Source organism: Trichomycterus rosablanca, chromosome 24 (assembly GCF_030014385.1).
Source record: "Trichomycterus rosablanca isolate fTriRos1 chromosome 24, fTriRos1.hap1, whole genome shotgun sequence".
NCBI lineage: Eukaryota > Metazoa > Chordata > Actinopteri > Siluriformes > Trichomycteridae > Trichomycterus > Trichomycterus rosablanca.
The window spans coordinates 16,269,260-16,291,236 of NC_086011.1; the positions used below are offsets into that span (position 1 = coordinate 16,269,260).

The 21,977-nt window shown below is 39.4% G+C and overlaps 1 protein-coding gene across 4 annotated transcripts in view; it reads left to right on the forward strand.

Annotated features, from left to right (window-relative positions):
* fhit (fragile histidine triad diadenosine triphosphatase) overlaps nucleotides 1-11,583 on the forward strand; it is a 218,279-nt gene extending 206,696 nt beyond the window's left edge. For 3 of the 4 annotated variants that reach the window (XM_062986669.1, XM_062986672.1, XM_062986670.1), the window contains 2 exons: nucleotides 5,342-5,452; nucleotides 5,696-5,895. In XM_062986669.1, the coding sequence (XP_062842739.1) occupies nucleotides 5,342-5,452; nucleotides 5,696-5,734 (150 nt within the window). In that variant the 3' untranslated portion in view covers nucleotides 5,735-5,895. Of the gene's footprint in view, nucleotides 1-5,341; nucleotides 5,453-5,695; nucleotides 5,896-11,434 lie in introns of those variants that run through there. The other variant, XM_062986671.1, reaches the window with a different exon arrangement.
* The last annotated feature ends 10,394 nt before the right edge of the window (nucleotides 11,584-21,977 follow it).

The following is a 21,977-nucleotide window of genomic DNA, read 5'->3' on the forward strand; positions in this document are numbered from 1 at the left end:
GCTCGCTGTTATCTCAGATCTTGTTAGCGGAGGGCAGAGCGGGATCATCGTGGTCGCTCACCTCGGGGGTCACCGCTTAATAACGCCGTGTCCTGTCTAACTCAGCAGGGGTTACGACCCTCGCCGGGCTCTGACACTGTGGAAGAAGATGGGGTTATATTGGGTTAATGAAGTCCAATTCCTCCCAGTGAGAGATATTATTTCCTTGGCCTGACTTTTATCAGGGTCTGGATTGGACGGTTTTCTTCAGTGCACCCGGGATGTTCCTTCATATGTAGAATTGATGAACATTGTCAGACGTTTGTGCTCATTTACATGGGATGATGATGTGATTAATATGAAATATTGTTGGAGGTTAAGGGTTACAGCACATTGACTTGCTTGCAAGCCCGACACAAATGCAATTACTGTTCTTATCTACTGAATCTACTAGATCTGAAATATTATTTATAAAGTTAGCTCCTCCTGGATGACAAATTCCAATTCTCTGTAGTAAGTGGACAACAGGATGTTAAATCCTCAGGTAATTATTGACCTCAGGTCAGCCACATCCATTCCTTGCCAAGCACTCGGGTGGCGCTGACATCTCGAATTTGTTTGTTAGAACCTCAGGGAGGGACAATGCCTCAAACAGGGTTCCTCGTCGCTGGTGTAAGTGCGGCCTCTGATGACCGATCGAGGTGCCTGGAAGGGGGTTGTGGGGCTGATCACGGATGGCATATCGTGGTTCTCCACAGACTATGAAACGCTCTGTAAGACTCCGCCCCTGGCAGGTAAAAAGAAGCGGTTCTCTTCGATCGGGAGTGAATGTAGCAGCAGTGAGATAAAGACAGAGATAAATTCCAACTGGTCATGACTGATTTGGGTGCAAAAGGAAAAAAAAAACAGTGTTGTATTTACCCAAAATGCAGTTCAGTTTGTTTGTTTGTTTCTTTTATCAGGATTTTAACGTTATGTTTTACACTTTGGTTACATTCATGACAGGAACGGTAGTTACACATTACACAAGCTTCATCAGTTCACAAGGTTATATCAAACACAGTCATGGACAATTTTGTATCTCCAATCCACCTCACTTGCACGTCTTTGGACTGTGGGAGGAAACCGGAGCACCCAGAGGAAACCCACACAGACACGGGGAGAACATGCAAACTCCAGACAGAAAGGACCTGGACCGCCCCACCTGGGGATTGAACCCAGGACCTTCTTGCTTTAGGCAACAGTACTACCCACTTAACCACCGTGCCGCCCAACATGTATGTAACATAAAGCCTCCACAAGGGGGCGTTCACATACAAGTTTATTTAGTTATTATTATTTTTCTTTGCTCCCCATTTTTTTCAGCATTTAAAAAAAAACCTCTGATCTGGCAGATATTCCGCTTGCACACCAGCACCGAGTTTCTGAACTCCTCGGTTCGAAACTTGGTGTTGCCACAGGTTGGCTGGGCACTATCTGGCGGGCATAATTGGCAGTGCCTGCAGCAGATACTAATTATCCCAATCCCTAATTATCTGCAGGGTGGGGGCCGGACTATGTGTGTGTGGGTGGGTCTTCATACGCTGTGTAAGGACCCTGATTGGCGGAAGAGACGCCTGTGCAGAATGCATTGGCGAGAAGAGCAGGGCTGTGCACGTGTCGGAAGAGGCTCTCCTTGGATGCAATCTGGTATCTCTCAGCAGCGGAAGACAAAATTGAGTGAGCTAAATCAGAAGGAAAATGGGGAGAAAATGCATTTTTTTAAACCCTGATCTAATCAGCCTTAACAGCCTGGTTTAGGATTAAGTTTAGGTTTGTGCTCATTCTAGTCATTAAAATCAGAGTGATCTGACAGACCGGAGTGTGTATCGGTCCACTGAGAGCGTCCCGTCCTCTCTCCACCTTCTGCTGAACCCGAATCCGTCGCCTCCTGAGCCTCATCAGCTAGTCGGAAAAACACACGCCTGTTTGACAGGGTGCCGTCGACCGCTTGTTCCTGACAGTCGGGGGAATATAAATTTTTGCCCAGTAATTACTGTACCAGCTGCTGAAATGTATTTACACGCCACGGAGATGGCCCCTGTCTGAGCGGGAGACCGAGGGATAACGGGTGGCAGCAATCTGTTTGGGTAGTCCCTTTCTTCTTCTTGAGTGTGAAGTCTATCCACACACATACACATGCATACACACAGGTATACACGCACACACACACACACACACACACACGCGATGTCAGTGTGCAGTGACCGTTAAAGCAGGAGGAGGCAGCTGGGGAATCGCTACAGCACCTGGTGTCACCGAAAAGAGAGGAGAACTATTAGAAAGGTAGCTGGCAGCCATCTGCACGCCATCTCGACCTTTCTTTAGGACCCTGCTTACTTTTCTTGACACGCTCTGTCATTATTTTGGTTCACTTGACGTACCTGTCTACTGAAGGTGCTTTGTCATGAGCCACTGATGCCACGTTTACCTCGTCCTGTCTGACACGTTTAGTGTAGGGTGAACACACGGCGTGGCGGTACGTGTCATTATAAGTCAATTTCCTGTCACCGTAGAGAGGAGAAATATTGTATCTGGATCTGGTCGTGAATGCATTAGGGCGCATTCACATTGCAGCTTTGCTCAGCACTCGGCTTGTGCATCATCAAAGTGTGAATATGAGACGAATCTGCATTTGTGTCAAATAACCATCAAATCCAGTCTGAAAGCTCCACATGTATCTGTGTTTAGCTGGATTTTCCTCCTGTTTCACTTTTAAACTTGTGTTACAGCTCGAGGTTCTTAGTAATTGTGAGAATCAGCTTTTCTGGGAGTCTAAAATGCTTATCATAAAAAAAAAAAGCTTAATGTGACAATGTATTAAAGGAACAAGACAGGAGCACTAAACTTCTCTTGATTATTAATGGTCAGGTCAAGTTTATTTGTATAGCGCTTTTTACAATTAATATTGTCTCAAAGCAACTTTACAGAATCCAGGACCACAGTGCCAAGGAAAAACTTCCTTAAAATTACAGGAAGAAACCTTGAGAGGAACCAGACTCAGCAGGGACCTCCATCCTCTTTGGGTGGCCTGGAGGATCATTTGTATAAATAGGATTTACACAAATCATACAAACACAAAATTAAATTAAACTAAATGTTATAACTAGCAAAAATAATTGGAGTTCTTCATAATTTGTCTCTGATAAAGTCCATAGTGAGTTCTTGACATTTTCGGTGCAAACATGCCAGGAGTCCGTCACATCTAGCAGGAGCAGCATTGTTGGCACAGCAGTCTCGACTTGCAGGCTTCAACCTCGGGGTAAAACAACAGATGTAGTTAAAATGTGAAATGCTTTCACAGGACATCAGCGCCCACCTCCCCCATCGTCATCAGACCTGAGTGCCAAGAGAGGCAGAACGACAGCAACCCAACATCCCTGATCACCACAAGTTCTCATAAGTTCTCTCCACTAATAATATTCCTCGCTCGATGTTTTAATATGAATACGTTTTGTTCACGTTAAGCGCTGTTCGTACGACCCGAGTCACTTTTACTACGTCATATCAAACAGTTTGAGTCAAGTTTAATTCACGTCTATAGTACCCGTGAATAGATAGATGCCTACTGTTCAGAAGTGTTTACAACCTTGAATCCAAGTTCAATAGACATTTTCATTTCAACATGAAAACATCTCATTTAACCGGAACATTCACTATATACTCAAAAGTATATAGACACATGACCATGAGCGTTTGGACATCTCTTATAAAAAACGTATGGATATAAAATAGAGTGACCTCTATACGAACCTTTCAGCTATAACAACAGCTTTTCTGAGAGCACTTCTTACAATACTTTGAAGTATGCATGAAAGAATTTGTGCCCATTCAGTCTAAAGATGACAGCATTTAATTGGCTGGGCACTTACGTTGGTCAAGAAAGCTTCAGTTGATGGTTGGCTTTATTCCATAGCTCTTTAATAGGGCTGATGTCAGAGCTCTGTGCAGGTCACTGGAGTTTCTTTAGAGCATGTCTATAATAATAGTTTTATGCACCGGGCAGGAAAGGGCCTTCCCGAAACTTATGCTGCATACTTGGAAGTGTATAATATGTATAATCTGTATACAACTGATTTACTACATTACCAAGATTTCTTTGAGATCGCTTGCTGTTCTAACAATGAGCTACAGAGAAAAGTTAACCAGAAGGGAGGGACAAAGACGATTTTTTTACCTTTGTAAGCCAATCACGTTGTTTTACATTTAATGCAGCAGCTACATAAAGCCTCCATAAGGAACACAGCAGTGGGCTGATGTGGCTAAATTATAGACCAGATGTGCAGCTGCATTTAGCTTCTATTACTATGGTGCCTATAGTGGTGAGTAATGAAATAAGGGTAGCTGGATTGGTCACATGCCAGCTTCTAAACCCCTGACGTAATTAGTTTATAATTACTGACCACAAAACAAACCCATATTTAGCTTAGAATGGTACATTGACAGGACAGCTGATTTTTCTAGTACTTTTACTAATTCTATAGAAGGGGGCTCGGTGGGTAGCACTGTCACCTCGCAGCTTGTAGGTCCTGGGTTTGATTCTTAGGTGGAGCGGTCCGGGTCCTTTCTGTGTGGAGTCTGTGTGGGTTTACTCCGGGTGCTCCGGTTTCCTTCCACATCCCAAAGCCATGCAGTCAGGTTAAATGGAGATACAAAATTGCCCTTAGGTATGAGTTTGAATAAATGCATTTATTTATTTATTTTTTGCTTGATGTAGAAGCAGTATTAATATAATACTGTTATATTCTGGCAGTCTCTTTGTAGCGTCACTTCTCTCTCTGTACACGCTGACGTCAGATGTTCTCTTTGTCTTTTCCAGGAACTTGTCGTCTCCCACTCCTGCTCACAGTAAAATATAATACCGACACATAATCCATCTGATTTCTCAAAGCATCCTGTGCATTCATCAAAACTTTGATTTGTTTTCTTTGGCTTTTACTGGCATGAAAAATGATTCGCTAACTAGAACCCAGTTCCTGCCAGAAGGCTTCTTTATTACAGATATGATTCAGGGATACAATAATGCATCATATGGGGTAAATAATGGAGGTTTAAACAGGACAGCTAAATTCACGCTGCACAAATCTAACCAAAATTCCATTTCCAAATCCGACAAGACGAAGTAGAAGCAATTTTTTTTATTATAATTACTAGAAAAGCATGCCAGTCTCTCTTTTATTAGACATGATGTTCTAAAATGTACTTACCCTATTATCACACAGTGCATGTTGTCCCCATATTTTCATTTTTCAATAGGTTAATATTACTAATACAAATAATGAATCACATTTTTTATTTATTTTCTTGTTTTTGTTTGTTGTAGCTCCAGAAGCATGATAAAGAGGGTGAAGATGTTCCCTCTAAATGGAGATCTGAAGAGGAAATGGCAAAAGAGGCCACGGAGTTGAGAGGCCTTTTTAATGAACCTCTTCAGGTAAGAAAATCTATAGTTTGACTGTAGGGAATGGATCTCATACAAGCAAGTAATACATATTTTTTAAATAAATACTATATTTATTGTTTTTTTTATATACTATGTTGTGCTTTTACACAAGTTTAACAGCAGAGTTTTTAAAGCACTGTGTATTTTTGTTCAGCCAGTTTAGCCAGAGTTTGTAAAGATGCTTGTTGCTCAGGTAGCCGCTTTTATTTAACAGCAACGTTTCTCTTCCATCAGGACACTAAAGGACACCAAGAAGAAGATCCGATCAAATAATTTTACATGAATCGTGGTTTGTTAGGCTCTCTTTTAGCCTGAATTTGAAATAAAAGATTGTTTTCCTGTGTGAATTTTAAAAAAGCTGCATTTGAATGTTAGTGGAAATTAACTTGTATAATAATAATAAAAAATAAATAAACAAATAATACATCTACTACTGCTACTACTACTACTAATAATAATAATAATAATAATATTGCAATAAACATATTATTATTATTTAATTTATATTAATATATACTTTTTATTTGCTTAATTTAACATTAATACACTCAAATAATAATAATAATAATAATAATAATAAGAACAACAACAACAATAATAATAATAACAATAACAATACCAATAATAATAATAATAATAATAATAGTATAAATAATAATAATAACAGTAGTAATAATAACAATAATGTTACAAAAATCATATAATAATAATTATTGTTATTATTATTTAATTTATATTAATATATCATTTTTATTTGCTTAATTCAACATTAATACACTCAAATAATAATAATAACAATAATACAATCATTTTATTATTATTATTTTATTTATATTAATATATATTTATTTGCTTAATTCAACATTGATACACTTAAATTTGCAATTATTATCATATTTAAGTTTGTTTCTCATAGATAATGTGTTCATTTATTTTTAGTTAGAAAATTTGCATAACATGGAACTTGACTGGGGTGCCTAAACTTTTGCATAACTTTAATACTTGCATAAATAATACTGTAACAATACTGTAACAATACTGTAATTACTGAATATAAGGTTTGTTGCAACCTCTAAACAAAAAGTAACCTCTATTATCCTTTGTACAGAGGATTCTTTGTGTTTGGTTTATGAATCGTTTGTTCTTTTTCTTCGTCCTACAGTAGCAGCCCCCCCCCCCCCCCCCTCCTTCCCAGCACTAAATGCATTTATTTCTCTGAAAAGCCCATCAAGGCTTTGTGGAGAGCTGTAGGTTTAAGTGCCGCATTTATTTCCGAGCTTGGCACTTCACTAGGCCTGATATGCAATGCAAAGGCATCTCTTCTATTTGTTATTCATGAGCGTCCTGAGCTACATTTCATCACTAATCCCATTGGCATCATGTAAATCAGTGAAAGGAACCATATTGGGAGTTTGGCTTATTCCCTAAGCAGATGTGTCATTCTGTCAGTGGGAAAATGGGCAAAATAAGATTTCGGACCCAAGGTGCTTTCTAAAAGGTCAGTCATCCGTCTGGAGCTGCTAAACCATCTGTTAGACAATCATTGTTCAATTCAAATCAGGTTCACCGGGAGGTTGAGAATGTGACTCAGGTAAAGAAATAAATATGGAGCCATCTTTAATATTGCATGCGTGGTGAATACGATCACTCGCAAGGTTAAAATATACAGATGCTGTGGAAGTGCATTATGCTTAAACTGATTTGAAGAGATGGTGACAAACGCAGGGGTACACCGCGGCCCTTTTATTATCTGTAAAAGCAAGAGGAATGCACAAATAATTCAGAGTGGTATAAATATAATTACTTATGTTAGATTATGTTAGATCCACAGCACACTGGGGGCTATTATGGACTCTATTGTTTTATCAATGTGGGAATAAAACTATCCTGACTTGCCACTTACTCATGTGGAACAGGAAATAAAATTCTGACAGAGTAACATATGCACGCCCATAGCTGCTCTCAGTAATCAAGGTGGAAATGAGGCCCATGAATATCTAACAGGGAGGGAGGTTCTGCTACAGATTTTGGGTCTATTTAAAATGAGCAATTATTAGGCCTTTGCCTCCCACATTATTATTATTATTATTATTATTATTATTATTATTATTATTATTATTATTATTATTATTATTATTATTATTATTATTATTATTATTATTATTATTATTATTATTATTATTGATATTATTGATATTAGTGTGATTGCAGTAGGCATCTATTTGTTAGTGTTGGTCTTATTATTATTATTATTATTATTATTATTATTATTATTATTATTATTTATTAGCCCCATTCACTTCCATTTATTTCTTAAAAGGCAGGTTAATCTACTGATTTTCTGCATGCATGACCAAAAGTATCCGGACGCCTATCACACCAGGTGCTATACAGTATCAATGGAACTGACTAATAATAATAATAATAATAATAAGTCACTCCGTTTTGTTATGCTTGGTCATATCCAATACAGATAACTGACCCGACCATCACATGCACGATTGTTACTAAATAAATAGGCATTGCCATGTAAATTTTTGGTACACAGTCCTTATATTTTGGCTGATTGGTTTAGCTTTTTATGGTCCTTGGAGTCGTCCATGGTACCACCCTCAACTCCAAAATGTTCGTCCGCCTATTTAAAACGAATGAAAAGATCTGGTATAAATATCGTAGCAGTTTCCAACTAACTGTTGAAACCCGGTAATTATCTTTAGCCTTGAAATCATAATCACCTCCCATTTATCACAGTGCTGCGTCTTTAAAGTGCAGAAAATAAATGAGCTTTTTATGAAGTGGAATTTTAATTAAAATGACTGCCAGGACGAGTGTACAGTGTATCACAAAAGTGAGTACACCCCTCACATTTCTGCAGATATTTAAGTATATCTTTTCATGGGACAACACTGACAAAATGACACTTTGACACAATGAAAAGTAGTCTGTGTGCAGCTTATATAACAGTGTAAATTTATTCTTCCCTCAAAATAACTCAATATACAGCCATTAATGTCTAAACCACCGGCAACAAAAGTGAGTACACCCCTTAGTGAAAGTTCCTGAAGTGTCAATATTTTGTGTGGCCACCATTATTTCCCAGAACTGCCTTAACTCTCCTGGGCATGGAGTTTACCAGAGCTTCACAGGTTGCCACTGGAATGCTTTTCCACTCCTCCATGACGACATCACGGAGCTGGCGGATATTCGAGACTTTGCGCTCCTCCACCTTCCGCTTGAGGATGCCCCAAAGATGTTCTATTGGGTTTAGGTCTGGAGACATGCTTGGCCAGTCCATCACCTTTACCCTCAGCCTCTTCAATAAAGCAGTGGTCGTCTTAGAGGTGTGTTTGGGGTAATTATCATGCTGGAACACTGCCCTGCGACCCAGTTTCCGGAGGGAGGGGATCATGCTCTGCTTCAGTATTTCACAGTACATGTTGGAGTTCATGTGTCCCTCAATGAAATGTAACTCCCCAACACCTGCTGCACTCATGCAGCCCCAGACCATGGCATTCCCACCACCATGCTTGACTGTAGGCATGACACACTTATCTTTGTACTCCTCACCTGATTGCCGCCACACATGCTTCAGACCATCTGAACCAAACAAATTAATCTTGGTCTCATCAGACCATAGGACATGGTTCCAGTAATCCATGTCCTTTGTTGACATGTCTTCAGCAAACTGTTTGCGGGCTTTCTTGTGTAGAGACTTCAGAAGAGGCTTCCTTCTGGGGTGACAGCCATGCAGACCAATTTGATGTAGTGTGCGGCGTATGGTCTGAGCACTGACAGGCTGACCCCCCACCTTTTCAATCTCTGCAGCAATGCTGACAGCACTCCTGCGCCTATCTTTCAAAGACAGCAGTTGGATGTGACGCTGAGCACATGCACTCAGCTTCTTTGGACGACCGACGCGAGGTCTGTTCTGAGTGGACCCTGCTCTTTTAAAACGCTGGATGATCTTGGCCACTGTGCTACAGCTCAGTTTCAGGGTGTTGGCAATCTTCTTGTAGCCTTGGCCATCTTCATGTAGCGCAACAATTCGTCTTTTAAGATCCTCAGAGAGTTCTTTGCCATGAGGTGCCATGTTGGAACTTTCAGTGACCAGTATGAGAGATTGTGAGAGCTGTACTACTAAATTGAACACACCTGCTCCCTATGCACACCTGAGACCTAGTAACACTAACAAATCACATGACATTTTGGAGGGAAAATGACAAGCAGTGCTCAATTTGGACATTTAAAGGTGTAGTCTCTTAGGGGTGTACTCACTTTTGTTGCCGGTGGTTTAGACATTAATGGCTGTATATTGAGTTATTTTGAGGGAAGAATAAATTTACACTGTTATATAAGCTGCACACAGACTACTTTTCATTGTGTCAAAGTGTCATTTTGCCAGTGTTGTCCCATGAAAAGATATACTTAAATATCTGCAGAAATGTGAGGGGTGTACTCACTTTTGTGATACACTGTATGTTTAAAAAAGCATTGTTTACACATCTCAGTAATAACCTCTCTGATATCACTTTAGGTCATAAAAAGAACTACTTGTCTCACAAGGGCCGTCGAGTGGGATGAGGACCGTCGAGCACGATATTACATTTAGTGCCTATTTGCTCAGTATTGCTACACTACAATGTCACAAAGATGTAGAAACTTAAACCTGATATTCGAGTCTCAAGTCTGAAAAACTGGCGAGCTGCCTTGCTGCCTACTGCCTACCTGATCAGCTGCCTCAGTAGAGAGGATTCTAATAAGACATTGAACTTCTTAGTCAGATTATTTAGACTTATACAGAGATTACATCAATTACATCACTGTAGTTTTAAATTACTAAGCTAACACAGTTAACCTCAGGCCAATTCAAACCAATGAGCTGTGGCGGAACAACCCGCTAGCACTCCAGCTAACGTCTCCCTCCGTGTACCGAAAACTGTTAAATTGTCCCTGACGTGCACGAATTTGGAAATGAATGACACTTGTATAATTATAACTGTAAACAAATTAAAAATCAATGAGAAAAATGAGTTGCCGAGAAAAAATAATAGTAATTAAATAAACTTGTACGTGAACTCTCCTTTGTGGAGGCTTTATGTTACATCATGTAAACTACAGTGGGACCAGATTGTAAGATGCATTGTTTGTGTTGCCTGGGTCGCCTAAAAAATCCTGGACATAATGTGTCTGGACTGGACATTAGTACTGGACTGGTAATTCAAGAGCTGGTTGGCAGGTTGCCATTGTTGGCCCTTGAGCAAGGCCCTTAACTCTCATCGCTTGGATTGTATTCGGTCACAACTGTACGATAATTTGGCACGTCTTTGGACTGTGGGAGGAAACCGTAGCTCCCGGAGGAAACCCACACAGACATGGGGAGAACATGCAAACTCCAAACAGAAAGGACCCGGACCGCCCCGCCTGGGAATCAAACCCAGGACTGTCTTGTTGTGAGGCGACAGTGCTACTCACCGAGCCACCGTGTTGGCTAAAACACTTGAACTTTAGAATTTAAAGGATTTTGACCATACAGTGCATCTGTTAGTAATGGATGTCTCAGTCACACGTCGTATTTCTTATTCAGCACTTGTGACCGCCATTAGTAACAGAGCATGCACGAGACAAGCTGAGGAAAAAGCAAATCACCAAAATGACTTAAATTACCTTTACAATTCACCTACTCGCTCTTTAAAAATGCAGCACATCTCAGATAGAATTAGTCATCACTTGATTTAAAAGGCCTCTAGGAGATCAGTTTCTGTTATAAATGCACCAATTTGCTGAAAACCGCCAGTTTGAAGTATTCAAGAATCACCTAATGGCTCGTACAGTGTTTTTTGTTCCTTGAGAAAAATCCAATCTTAAGAAAAAAAGAACTGAATGGATTCCTGAGCTTGAATGAAATATGATAATAAACAAAAATGGAGAATTGGTGGGATGACCGTGTGCTTTCTTTTTTCTTTTATACGACAGACTTAAGACGCTTCTGCAGGAAGAGATTCCAATATTGTTTCAGATATTTGTGTTTAATATGAGCTCCATAAGTTGCTTATTGCTATAAAGTAAAACCACAGCGGTGGATCACTGTTGATCTTATATGTTTAAAAATAAATACATGCATACAGTGGTGCTTAAAAGTTTGTGAACCCTTTTGAATTTTATATTTCTGCATGTATTTGACCTGTTGGTAATACTGGATCATTTTCCTTAATAAATAAACATCCATGTCTAATATTTTTGTCTCATTTGTTTCATTTTGTTCTATTCCTAAAATGAATTCTGATTAAGTTTTAGGTCAAGTTAATGCAGAAATACAGAAAACTCTAAAGGCTTCACAAACTTTTAAGTACCACTAAGAAATAAAAATATTGATAGTAGATGCATCAGGCTTTCAAAATGTTCTAAGAAGCCTGATGACCGTTTTTAACTTACCTTAATAATGTCACATTCTTCTTCAGAGTCTGACAAAACTACAAACTGTTTATTCTGTCCACTCCATCAACTATTAGATAGATAGATAGACAGACAGACAGACAGACAAACAGATAGATAGATAGATGGACGGATGGACAGACAGACAGATAGATAGATGGACAGAGAGATAGATGGACAGATAGATAGATAGACAGACAGACAGACAGACAGACAGACAGATAGATAGATAGATAGACATACAGCTACTAGACTGGCTACTCAAAATAGTCTCTAGGTGTAATTGACTAAATGAATGCCCCTATTCAGGTTGTAATCCCACCTCCAGCCCAGTGTTCCGGCCCATTGTGACCCTGATCAGGATAAAAAGAAATTCTATAAATAAATGATGAATGAATGCTTTCTTGTTGTTGTTGTTTCCATTAAACATTAATATTAGTGCGACTGATCTGATGCAATTCCCATTTCTTCATTCTCTAACTCTGCACCTTCAGAGGTCTGAGCACCCAGATGTATCACCACAGGCCGAACTCGGGGTGGATTTTAGTCCAAACAAAGCCCACATGGCTCCCGGTGCTCAAACATATTATCAACATCATTTGCCGGTAATGGACTCGGAGCGAGGAGACATTTAGTTGCCGAGTTAAATGGACGCGTCGGCCATCATGGGCGCTTTGGGAGGTGAGGCGGCGAGACGCCAGGGGTAATGTTCTCTTCTTCATGCCCTCCGTGTTTTAATCATTAACACTGCCATTTTGGGGATGAGAATATAATGGGTGCCGGGTGCCCGAGGTGGATGGGTTGGGGAGCGGACTCGCATTAATGACCGTTTTTAAACAAGCGCTCGTCTCGCCGGTTAAAGGACACACGGTGCTGGCAGGGTATTGGCAGAGCTCTTAGCGTGGAGGGATTTGGCTCTGAATGTAGCAGGGGGATTGAAATGAAGATAAAAATACATCATAATTCCATATCTTACGCAATGTTATGTGGAACAGTGCTTTAGGTTGTTCCTGACAGAAAATTTTACATATTTAAATGGATTCAGATAGAGGGTTAATATGTGATATGGATGGTACTACAGTACATGTTACATAATGCAACATTAATCCTTCTTTCCTTTCCTTCTTTCTCCCTTTATTTATTTATTTATGTTAAGGGAGCACTTTATTCTGATCAGGTTGTCCAGTTTGTTATTCCATAACGTTTTTATATTTACGGCATTTAGTGGATGTTTTTATCCAAAACCACTTGACTTGACTCGACTCAACTTCCTTCATACCTTCCTTCCATTACCCTTTTATTTCCTTCCTTCATTCCCTTCTTCCTTCCCTTGCTCTCTTATTTCCTTCCCTTACTCTCTTCCTTCCTTCCTTCTTTCTCTTACTCTCTTCCTTCCTTCCTTCCTTCCTTCCTTCTTTCTCTTACTCTCTTCCTTCCTTCCTTCCTTCCTTCCTTCCTTCTTTCTCTTACTCTCTTCCTACCTTCCTTCCTTCCTTCCTTTACTCTCTTCCTTCCTTCCTTCCTTTACTCTCTTCCTTCCTTCCTTCCTTTACTCTCTTCCTTCCTTCCTTCCTTTACTCTCTTCCTTCCTTCCTTCCTTTACTCTCTTCCTTCCTTCCTTCCTTCCTTCCTTCCTTCCTTCCTTCCTTCCTTCCTTCCTTCCTTCCTTCCTTCCTTCCTTCCTTCCTTCCTTCCTTCCTTCCTTCCTTCCTTCCTTCCTTCCTTCCTTCCTTCCTTCCTTCCTTCCTTCCTTCCTTCCTTCCTTCCTTCCTTCCTTCCTTCCTTCCTTCCTTCCTTCCTTCCTTCCTTCCTTCCTTCCTTCCTTCCTTCCTTCCTTCCTTCCTTCCTTCCTTCCTTCCTTCCTTCCTTCCTTCCTTCCTTCCTTCCTTCCTTCCTTCCTTCCTTCCTTCCTTCCTTCCTTCCTTCCTTCCTTCCTTCCTTCCTTCCTTCCTTCCTTCCTTCCTTCCTTCCTTCCTTCCTTCCTTCCTTCCTTCCTTCCTTCCTTCCTTCCTTCCTTCCTTCCTTCCTTCCTTCCTTCCTTCCTTCCTTCCTTCCTTCCTTCCTTCCTACCTTCCTACCTACCTACCTACCGCCCCACCTGGGGATCGAACCCAGGACCTTCTTGCTGTGAGGCGACAGTGCTACCCACTTGTCCAGTGTGTTATTCCATAAGTTATTTACATTTACAGCATTTAGTGGATGTTTTTACCCATAGCAACTTACAATTATGATTACAGGCCTTGCTTGGGAGCCCAACAGTGGCAACCTTCTGATTGCTAATCCAGTACTTTAACCACTGAACTATCACTGTCCCATTTACAAAGTAGGGATACCCCCAGGATCGATTCTGGGCTCTTTATTAATACAAATACCACAAACTAATTATACCTTTACCTTTTACCTTTTAAAGTATGTGGACACCTGATCATGAGCTTGTTGGACACCTCATTCTTAAACCTTGTGCATTATTTTAGTCCTTTGAAGCAACCCCAGTTCTTTTAGGAGAACCTTTCCCAAGATTTTAAGGTGTGTCTGTGGACAAGTGTTGTGCCCATTTACTCAAAAGAGCACTTGTGAGATCTGGACTGACACTGGAAAGCCTGGCTCTCAGTCAACATTCCAGTTTATCCCATTCCTCCACACCAAATTCTTCAATGTATCCCAAGACCACCTGTGAGGGGAATCGAACCCAGGCCCTTCTTGCTTCACACTGTACCACTGTGCCAGGCTAAAGACATTGTGTGTACATTTAAAGTTGATATATGTACTAGAAATATATTAAAAAACTGAAAACTAAAGTGGTGGAATAGTTGCTTCCCCTCTGTGGCCGTGTCCAGACTTTGCTTGTGGCCAATCAAACGAGATGATTGTGTAAACACAGACAGAGTCGGCCTTTGGCTCAAGTGTTCGGAATAAAGAAAAACTCGTGAGAGCTGCTGTCAGTATGAAGTTGGAGTCATGCCTCTGAGCTACATACTGCATTAACTTTAATACACAATTCAGTTCCTTCTCACACCGAGGTTCGACTGAATCCATTCCAAATGAGTCTGGATAGAAGCCGGAAATGAGCAGAGCAAAATCTGGACGAACTGTCCTGAGATTTCATTTATTCCCTTCAGCAATTAAAATGAAATTGAGGCATCATGCACTTTTCTAGTTTCTGTTGTTCCACAGTAAACATCTAATCATTGTTATTTTAAATATGATGTAATTGTTTAGTATTTAATCATAATATGGGCATAAACTCTCTTTCCTTTTGTCTTTTTTAAAAATGTTAAAACTCGGATCGGCTTCATTTCACCTTCTGTTAATATTATGTTATTATTTTTTACATTTAAATTGGGTGAAACGATAGTTTTGCACGCACAGCAGACACTTGTTTTTAAAAATTAGTGAAATTTGAGAGGAACAAATAGATGCCACGTTCACATGATCACCCGTTGTTTGGTTCTGTTCACGAAACAATTTGGCGTCAAGCTGAAATTAAAATTGGCTTTTGTTTTACTTTATTAGTTCGTGTCTTTGGGCCGATTGTAAACAATTCATCTGTACGAAATGAACAAATATTACTGATATAGCAGAACGTACATGTGATCATTTATCAGTTATAACAACAACTGTCCCAAAATGTCTTGCTATGAATTTAATAGTAAACAAAATGATGAACAGACATACAGATTGAGGCTGAATGTGGTTTGGGATGCGGCGGATTTAAATTCTAATAGGATATAAATAGAATAGAGTCTGCTGTAGGTTTTGTTTTTATTTATTACTGCAAAAAAAAAGAAATAAATCTTAGCTACTAGTTAACCCAGTACTTTATACTTTTTGTTTGTCAATGAACTGCAGCGCTAATGTCAAAATTTCCTACTAATACTGTACTAACTCAGTGTGATAGTATGAAAAATCATATATAGTACAGTAACAATGTTTTAATATACAGATCTTGTGATATCTGGTTCATAAAGTATTAAGCATGAAACTAGAGAAGTGAGAATTTATAACAGCCTATGTTAAGCATTAAATGTATTATGTATCCTTTATAACACATTATAGAACCATTTACTTTATATTCTAGGGTTTTACCACCAAAAAAAGTCTTTGCTGTGCTTACAAGCTAACCTTAAAGTCAAAATGTCCTACTGGTACTGTACTAAACTGAATGTTATAGTATGGAAAATCATATATAGTATATAGTAACCATGTTCTAATATACAGATATAATATGTAATATCTGGTTCATAAAGTATTAAGCATGTAAATATATTAACTGAGCCTATGTCAAAGATTAAAGGTGTTATGTATCCTTGACATTTATATTTTCAGCATTTAGGAGACGCTTTTTATTTAAAGCAACTTACAGTACTGTGACAGTATATTGTCTAAGCAATTGAGGGTTAAGGACCTTGCTCAAGGGCCCAATAGTGGCAACCTTGCAGTAGTGGGGCTTGAACTAGTGACCTTTTAATTACTAGTCCAGCACTTTACCTGCTAGGCTACAACTTTATATCACATCATAGAACCATTTACTTTATATTCTTGGGTTTTCACTACCTCCAACATTAGTTGCTGTTTTGTAACAGGTGATTATTTGCTACTTGGCGAGAAATGGATGGCAATGACTATATTTTTGTTTTTTCTTTTTCTTTTTGGAAAACAAATTCTACTTTAGTCCTAAAATCTTACTTTAGTCTTTAAAAAAGTAAAAACATCATTTAAGTTTTTAAGTTCTCAATAGCTCACTGCATACTGAGGTGAACTGAAGTGAAGCATTCATGTATACAGCCTCTAAATTTTTTCTACATAACCTCTGATCTTGTGTAACTCCCAGTGTTCAATTTAATGTAGGATTTAAAAAGCAGAAGCCGTAATCAGAAACCCACTTTTCAGTTTCTGCGCTCTCTGTGCGACCCGTGTTAAACTCCTACATGGTAAACAAAGACAAAAATCAATACACAGACACACTGCATTAAAGAGCTATAGGACTGTTTTTTGCCTCTTGGCAGTCATAAGTGAATCCTTGTTGTCTAAAAAAATATTTTGATTTGTCTGTTTGTAAAACATACAATTTAAAAAGTTTGGGGTTTATTTAGTGGACTCACACTGAGCAGTGGTGAAATAAAATGATATTGTGAGTTGTACTGGTATACTGGTATGAATGAAACAGGTACAGCAGTATTGTTGGGACACCTGATTGAGGACAATGATGGAACTAATTCTCCAACCAAAAATAAAGAGCCAACAACATCCTCTAGCTAAAAGGCCCCAAAACTCCCAGTTGCTTAAACAGTATTGGCTTCAAATAACTCTAACAAAATGCTTCTATTTGATTTATAGAGCAGCATGAAGGTTGATCTTTGTGGATCTTTATGCTTCTGGAAATCCAAATTCTGATGTAAAAACACTGTTGGTTCATATATGAGCAAAATTCTTTCCTGACCTTCAGTTAAACAGTAAACAAATAAAGATAAAAAACATTTAAATTAATCTACTGTGCCAAAGTATCAACTGGCAGGACATGAGTAATGAAAATGAAGTGTTCAGTTCAGTATGGACGGAGTTCATCGGTCTGTGCTGTCCCAAGCTCCTCATATTTATGGAAAATAAACAAGCTGGCTCACTTCTGACAGCCTTTCTGAACTGAACTTCTCTCATCCGCCGTCACGTACATAAAACCTCCGAGAGAAACAGCCTGGAAATTTTCAGCTCCCTGAATCGAACCCCAAAGGTGGCGAGGCAGTCAGCTGATAAATGACCCGAAGGCGTCGGGCCGGGTCCAAATCATATTCTCTTTTACCTCCTCGCTTCGGCTGCGCGCACAGCCAGAAAAAAAAAATTACCTCGACTTTGCGTACACACACTTCGGCAGAGAAGGTCCCAAGCCAAATCACAGATAATGATGTTTCCCTGTAAGTGTATTCTTCTTCCCTGGGAGCCCGGTGGGGCCGGCGGTGCAGGAGATCCGAGCCCCGGTGCGAGATCTCAGCTGCATACAGAGAAGCTTCGGGTGCGCTAGACGTAGCGTCGAGATGAATGATCAGATAGTGGGAATTACAGCGGGGAAGCCGGCGCTGAAGGTGGAATCAATCTTCGGGTCGCCTCGTCCTCTCCGCCGAGGCCTCGGGCCGCTCGGCGCTTCACTCCAGTCGCACCCGGATCGAGTAATTCCTCTATTTTTTTTTCACCCTGCCAGACTGTAGCGGACCTCATTTCACAAGTGACCTTTTCCTCATTTTCAAATTATTGCGCGCCATAGAGAGGCTGAGAGACTCTCTGATAAAGACTTGACGTGACCCCCTTAAGCCACGGAACGCCTCCGCACCTCTCTGGAAATAAAACGATTTAAAAACACAGCTAGAAGATAAAAGAGGAGCACTTAACAAGGGAAACTGTTTATAATTACACTGTGTGTATACGTGTACGGTGCTTGAAAGATGCTATTAATCTAAAGAGGATGCACAGAACTTTAACGGATCTATTATTCATTTAGTGCTTAAAGGAGAATTATACCTTTTTATGTTCTTGGTTCTTTTGTGCTGTTTTTTTTTTAGCAATCTGTTGACCTTGTCCAGTTCCTCAATGAGAAGGTGACCACACATCTTCTTAGACAGAATTCTTACAAAATAAGGTTTAACACGTGGAGGATCATGCTATTTTTTCTGTATTCCTCTGTCGCTCATGTCGACTGACCAGACAGTAGAAGGCGTCGTGTCAGTACTTGGCCGACGAGACTCAAACCCAAAGCTAAAGATGGATAAACCAGTTTTGATTTACCAGTTTAATTTACATTCATTTACATTCTCTGCATTTAGCTGATGCTTTTATCCAAAGCGACTTACAGTTGTGACAGTATACAACCTCAGCAATTGAGGGTTAAGGGCCTTGCTCAAGGACCCAGCAGTAGCAAGCTGGCAGAGATGGGGCTTGAACCGGCAACCTTCTGATTACTAGTCCAGTATCTTAACCACTAGGCTACAACCAATAATTAATAATTCTTCCCTGCATCTAACAGTACAGGTGAGTCACAGACAGGTTAGCAGTTATTTATTTTTTTACACCCAGTTAGCCAGTCAAATTATACCAGTAGTCAATGGTTGGTTTATCAGAGCACATCCAAACGTAACACCGGGGCGACTTTCTCTTTTTTTCTTAACCATCTTCCTCTTTCCATGTGAACCCGGGGTGAGTTCGGACGCAGAGATCAAAGCCCCATTTAAAATGCCTCGCAGGTCTACAATCAACCGTAGCCTGAACAGTTATCAAGAAAGTGCAGGAGAGAGAGGAAGCAACATGCTCAGGGGACTATACACGAGTGAGAGGGGGTGGGTGGGGGGGCGATGGAGATGGAAGATATGGGGTTGAAAGGCTTGTCCCTTAGGAGCTCTGAAGAATGCATTTACCTGATGTGGCTCAGACTGAAAAGCCTAAGCAGGATATTGTGACACAACACACACACACACACACACACACACACACACACACCGCATGCTATCCTGTGTTGCAAACATGCAGTTAGAACTAACACACAACCGCAACCGCAAGGATGTGAACATTTACAAATGAACCTTTTAGAATCTTAAAACACTGATCAGCCATAACATTAAAACCACCTCCTTGTTTCTACACTCACTGTCCATTTTATCAGCTCCACTTACCATATAGAAGCACTTTGTAGTTCTACAATTACTGACTGTAGTCCATCTGTTTCTCTACATACCTTTTTAGCCTGATTTCACCCTGTTCTTCAATGGTCAGGACCCCCACAGGACCCCCACAGAGCAGGTATTATTTAGGTGGTGGATGATTCTCAGCACTGCAGTGACACTGACATGGTGGTGGTGTGTTAGTGTGTGTTGTGCTGGTATGAGTGGATAAGACACAGCAATGCTGCTGGAGTTTTTAAATACCGTGTCCACTCACTGTCCACTCTATTAGACACTCCTACCTAGTTGATCCACCTTGTAGATGTAAAGTAAGAGATGCTCGCTCATCTATTGCTGCTGTTTAAGTGTGGAAACAAGGAGGTGGTTTTAATGTTATGGCTGATCGGTGTATATATATATTTGTATATTTTATCATGTTGTTCTGCATTTTCTTCCTCTAGAATAATGTTTTGCTATGCTTTAAATTTTTCTAGCATACTCCCTTTTTCTATACTCTTATTTTTCATTTCTAGAATGATATTTCTTTAATAAGTTACATTTAATTCCTTGTTGTTCTTCCATGTCTTGATCTACATTATATTTTCCTTTACATTTAATTTATTTAATTTATTCATTAAAGTATTTAGAGATTTTTATTTAATACTTTGTTTTAAAGAACAAGCATTTGATTTGAACCATAAAATTCCTTCATATCCCACCATCATCACTTACGATTTCCAAAACTATTACCTTTACAGGACAGCGGTGTCTCTCTTTAGTATCTCTCTGTGTACTACAGACGTTTATGAGCTCGTGGGAAACGTGTAACATCTGCTCATGTCCACTAAGGTCCGGTCCAAGGTCATCAGGATAATGTCAGCGATGAAGTGCTGCAGCCGAACACAAATATTGATCAGTATTGCTCCTCATGTCATCGATCCCGTGTAGCTGCTGTTGTTTCCTGAATGACCGTGAGCTTTACTCTATTCCCACAACAATATGTGTGTGTTCTGTGTTCACTATTACTCCTCATCTTAAATGAAGTCCTGATGTGGTGTGTTGGACAGTTTTTAAAGCAGCACTGTAGCACCGGATCAGTTTAGATCTTTATTTAATGTTATATTATAGCCACATTAAAGCAAATTGCTTGTCACTGACTATTATGTGTCCTTGTTCATAGGTAGGAAACTGGCATGGATCAGCACAGTGGAATCTAGATAAACACAATTCTTGATATTGATATTTAAAATGTGTTTCATTTTATCATGGATTTAATATTAGAGTCAATGCCACCAATCACTGCGACATAAAGGCTACTGAAAAATTATAAATGTAGTCAAACATCAGCTGTCAGAAGTGATATAAAGCACTCAGTGATTTAGAAAAATTAAAAGAAACAAACAAAGAAAAAAGTGTGCTGATTTTTATTAAATATTAAATATTGTTAAATATTTCAAATATTAAATACATATATTTTAAATAAAATATAATTAATTTATTTAAATATTTTAAATAAATAAATATTTAATTTTGTGTATTTTTGTTTAGTCTATTTTATAGTAATTTAATATTTTTTATATATTTTAGTTTTAGGTTAAATAATTTTATTCTAGACTCTTTCGTGCCAGTTTATAAACTCTTAAATTTCTCGATGATCTTTTTCTCAACATTTTTTCCCTTCAAAATATAAAAATAAAAAGTATATATATAAACTAATATATGTAATGACAGAGACCCACCACCCAAATAATACCTGCTCTGTGGTGATCCTGTGGGGGTCCTGACCATTGAAGAACAGCATGAAAGGGGGCTAACAAAGCATGCAGAGAAACAGATGGACTACAGTCAGTAATTGTAGAACTACAAAGTGCTTCTATATGGTAAAAGTAGAAACAAGGAGGTGGTTTTAATGTTATGGCTGATCAGTGTATCTATATATCTGTAATAGTTCCACCGTTTTTGAAATCACATATTTATTGTTCATTATAATTGCATTCATACCAGTTTTTGATTCACCTGTAGCACAAAATCTTACTGGCTCTGACGCAGAGCTGCATCAGAAAAAAGGATTCAAATAAAAACACTAAAATTCACATCTCCCCGAAGACTCTCCGGCAATAAAAGCAGACGGCTGATTTTTATTCAGATAGTGTGGTCGGCGGTATTGCTCCGTGCTTCATGCCCTGAATCTACAGCGCTGGATAGACGCGTGCTGGTTCTCGGGTATTGTAAACTATTTTCTCTGCTGGCCTGAGATGACGCTGTGCATGGCATTATTGTGTTATTCTCTTCCTGTGCTACAGTCGGTGGAAATGCAGCTGACAATACAACCTGAATATTTTTCATCAACGTTTCGCTGTATAGTAGGCTGACGCTCTGTATATATATATATATAAAGGTATACGAATAAACAATGTCTTGAAAATGTATTTGGCCCACAA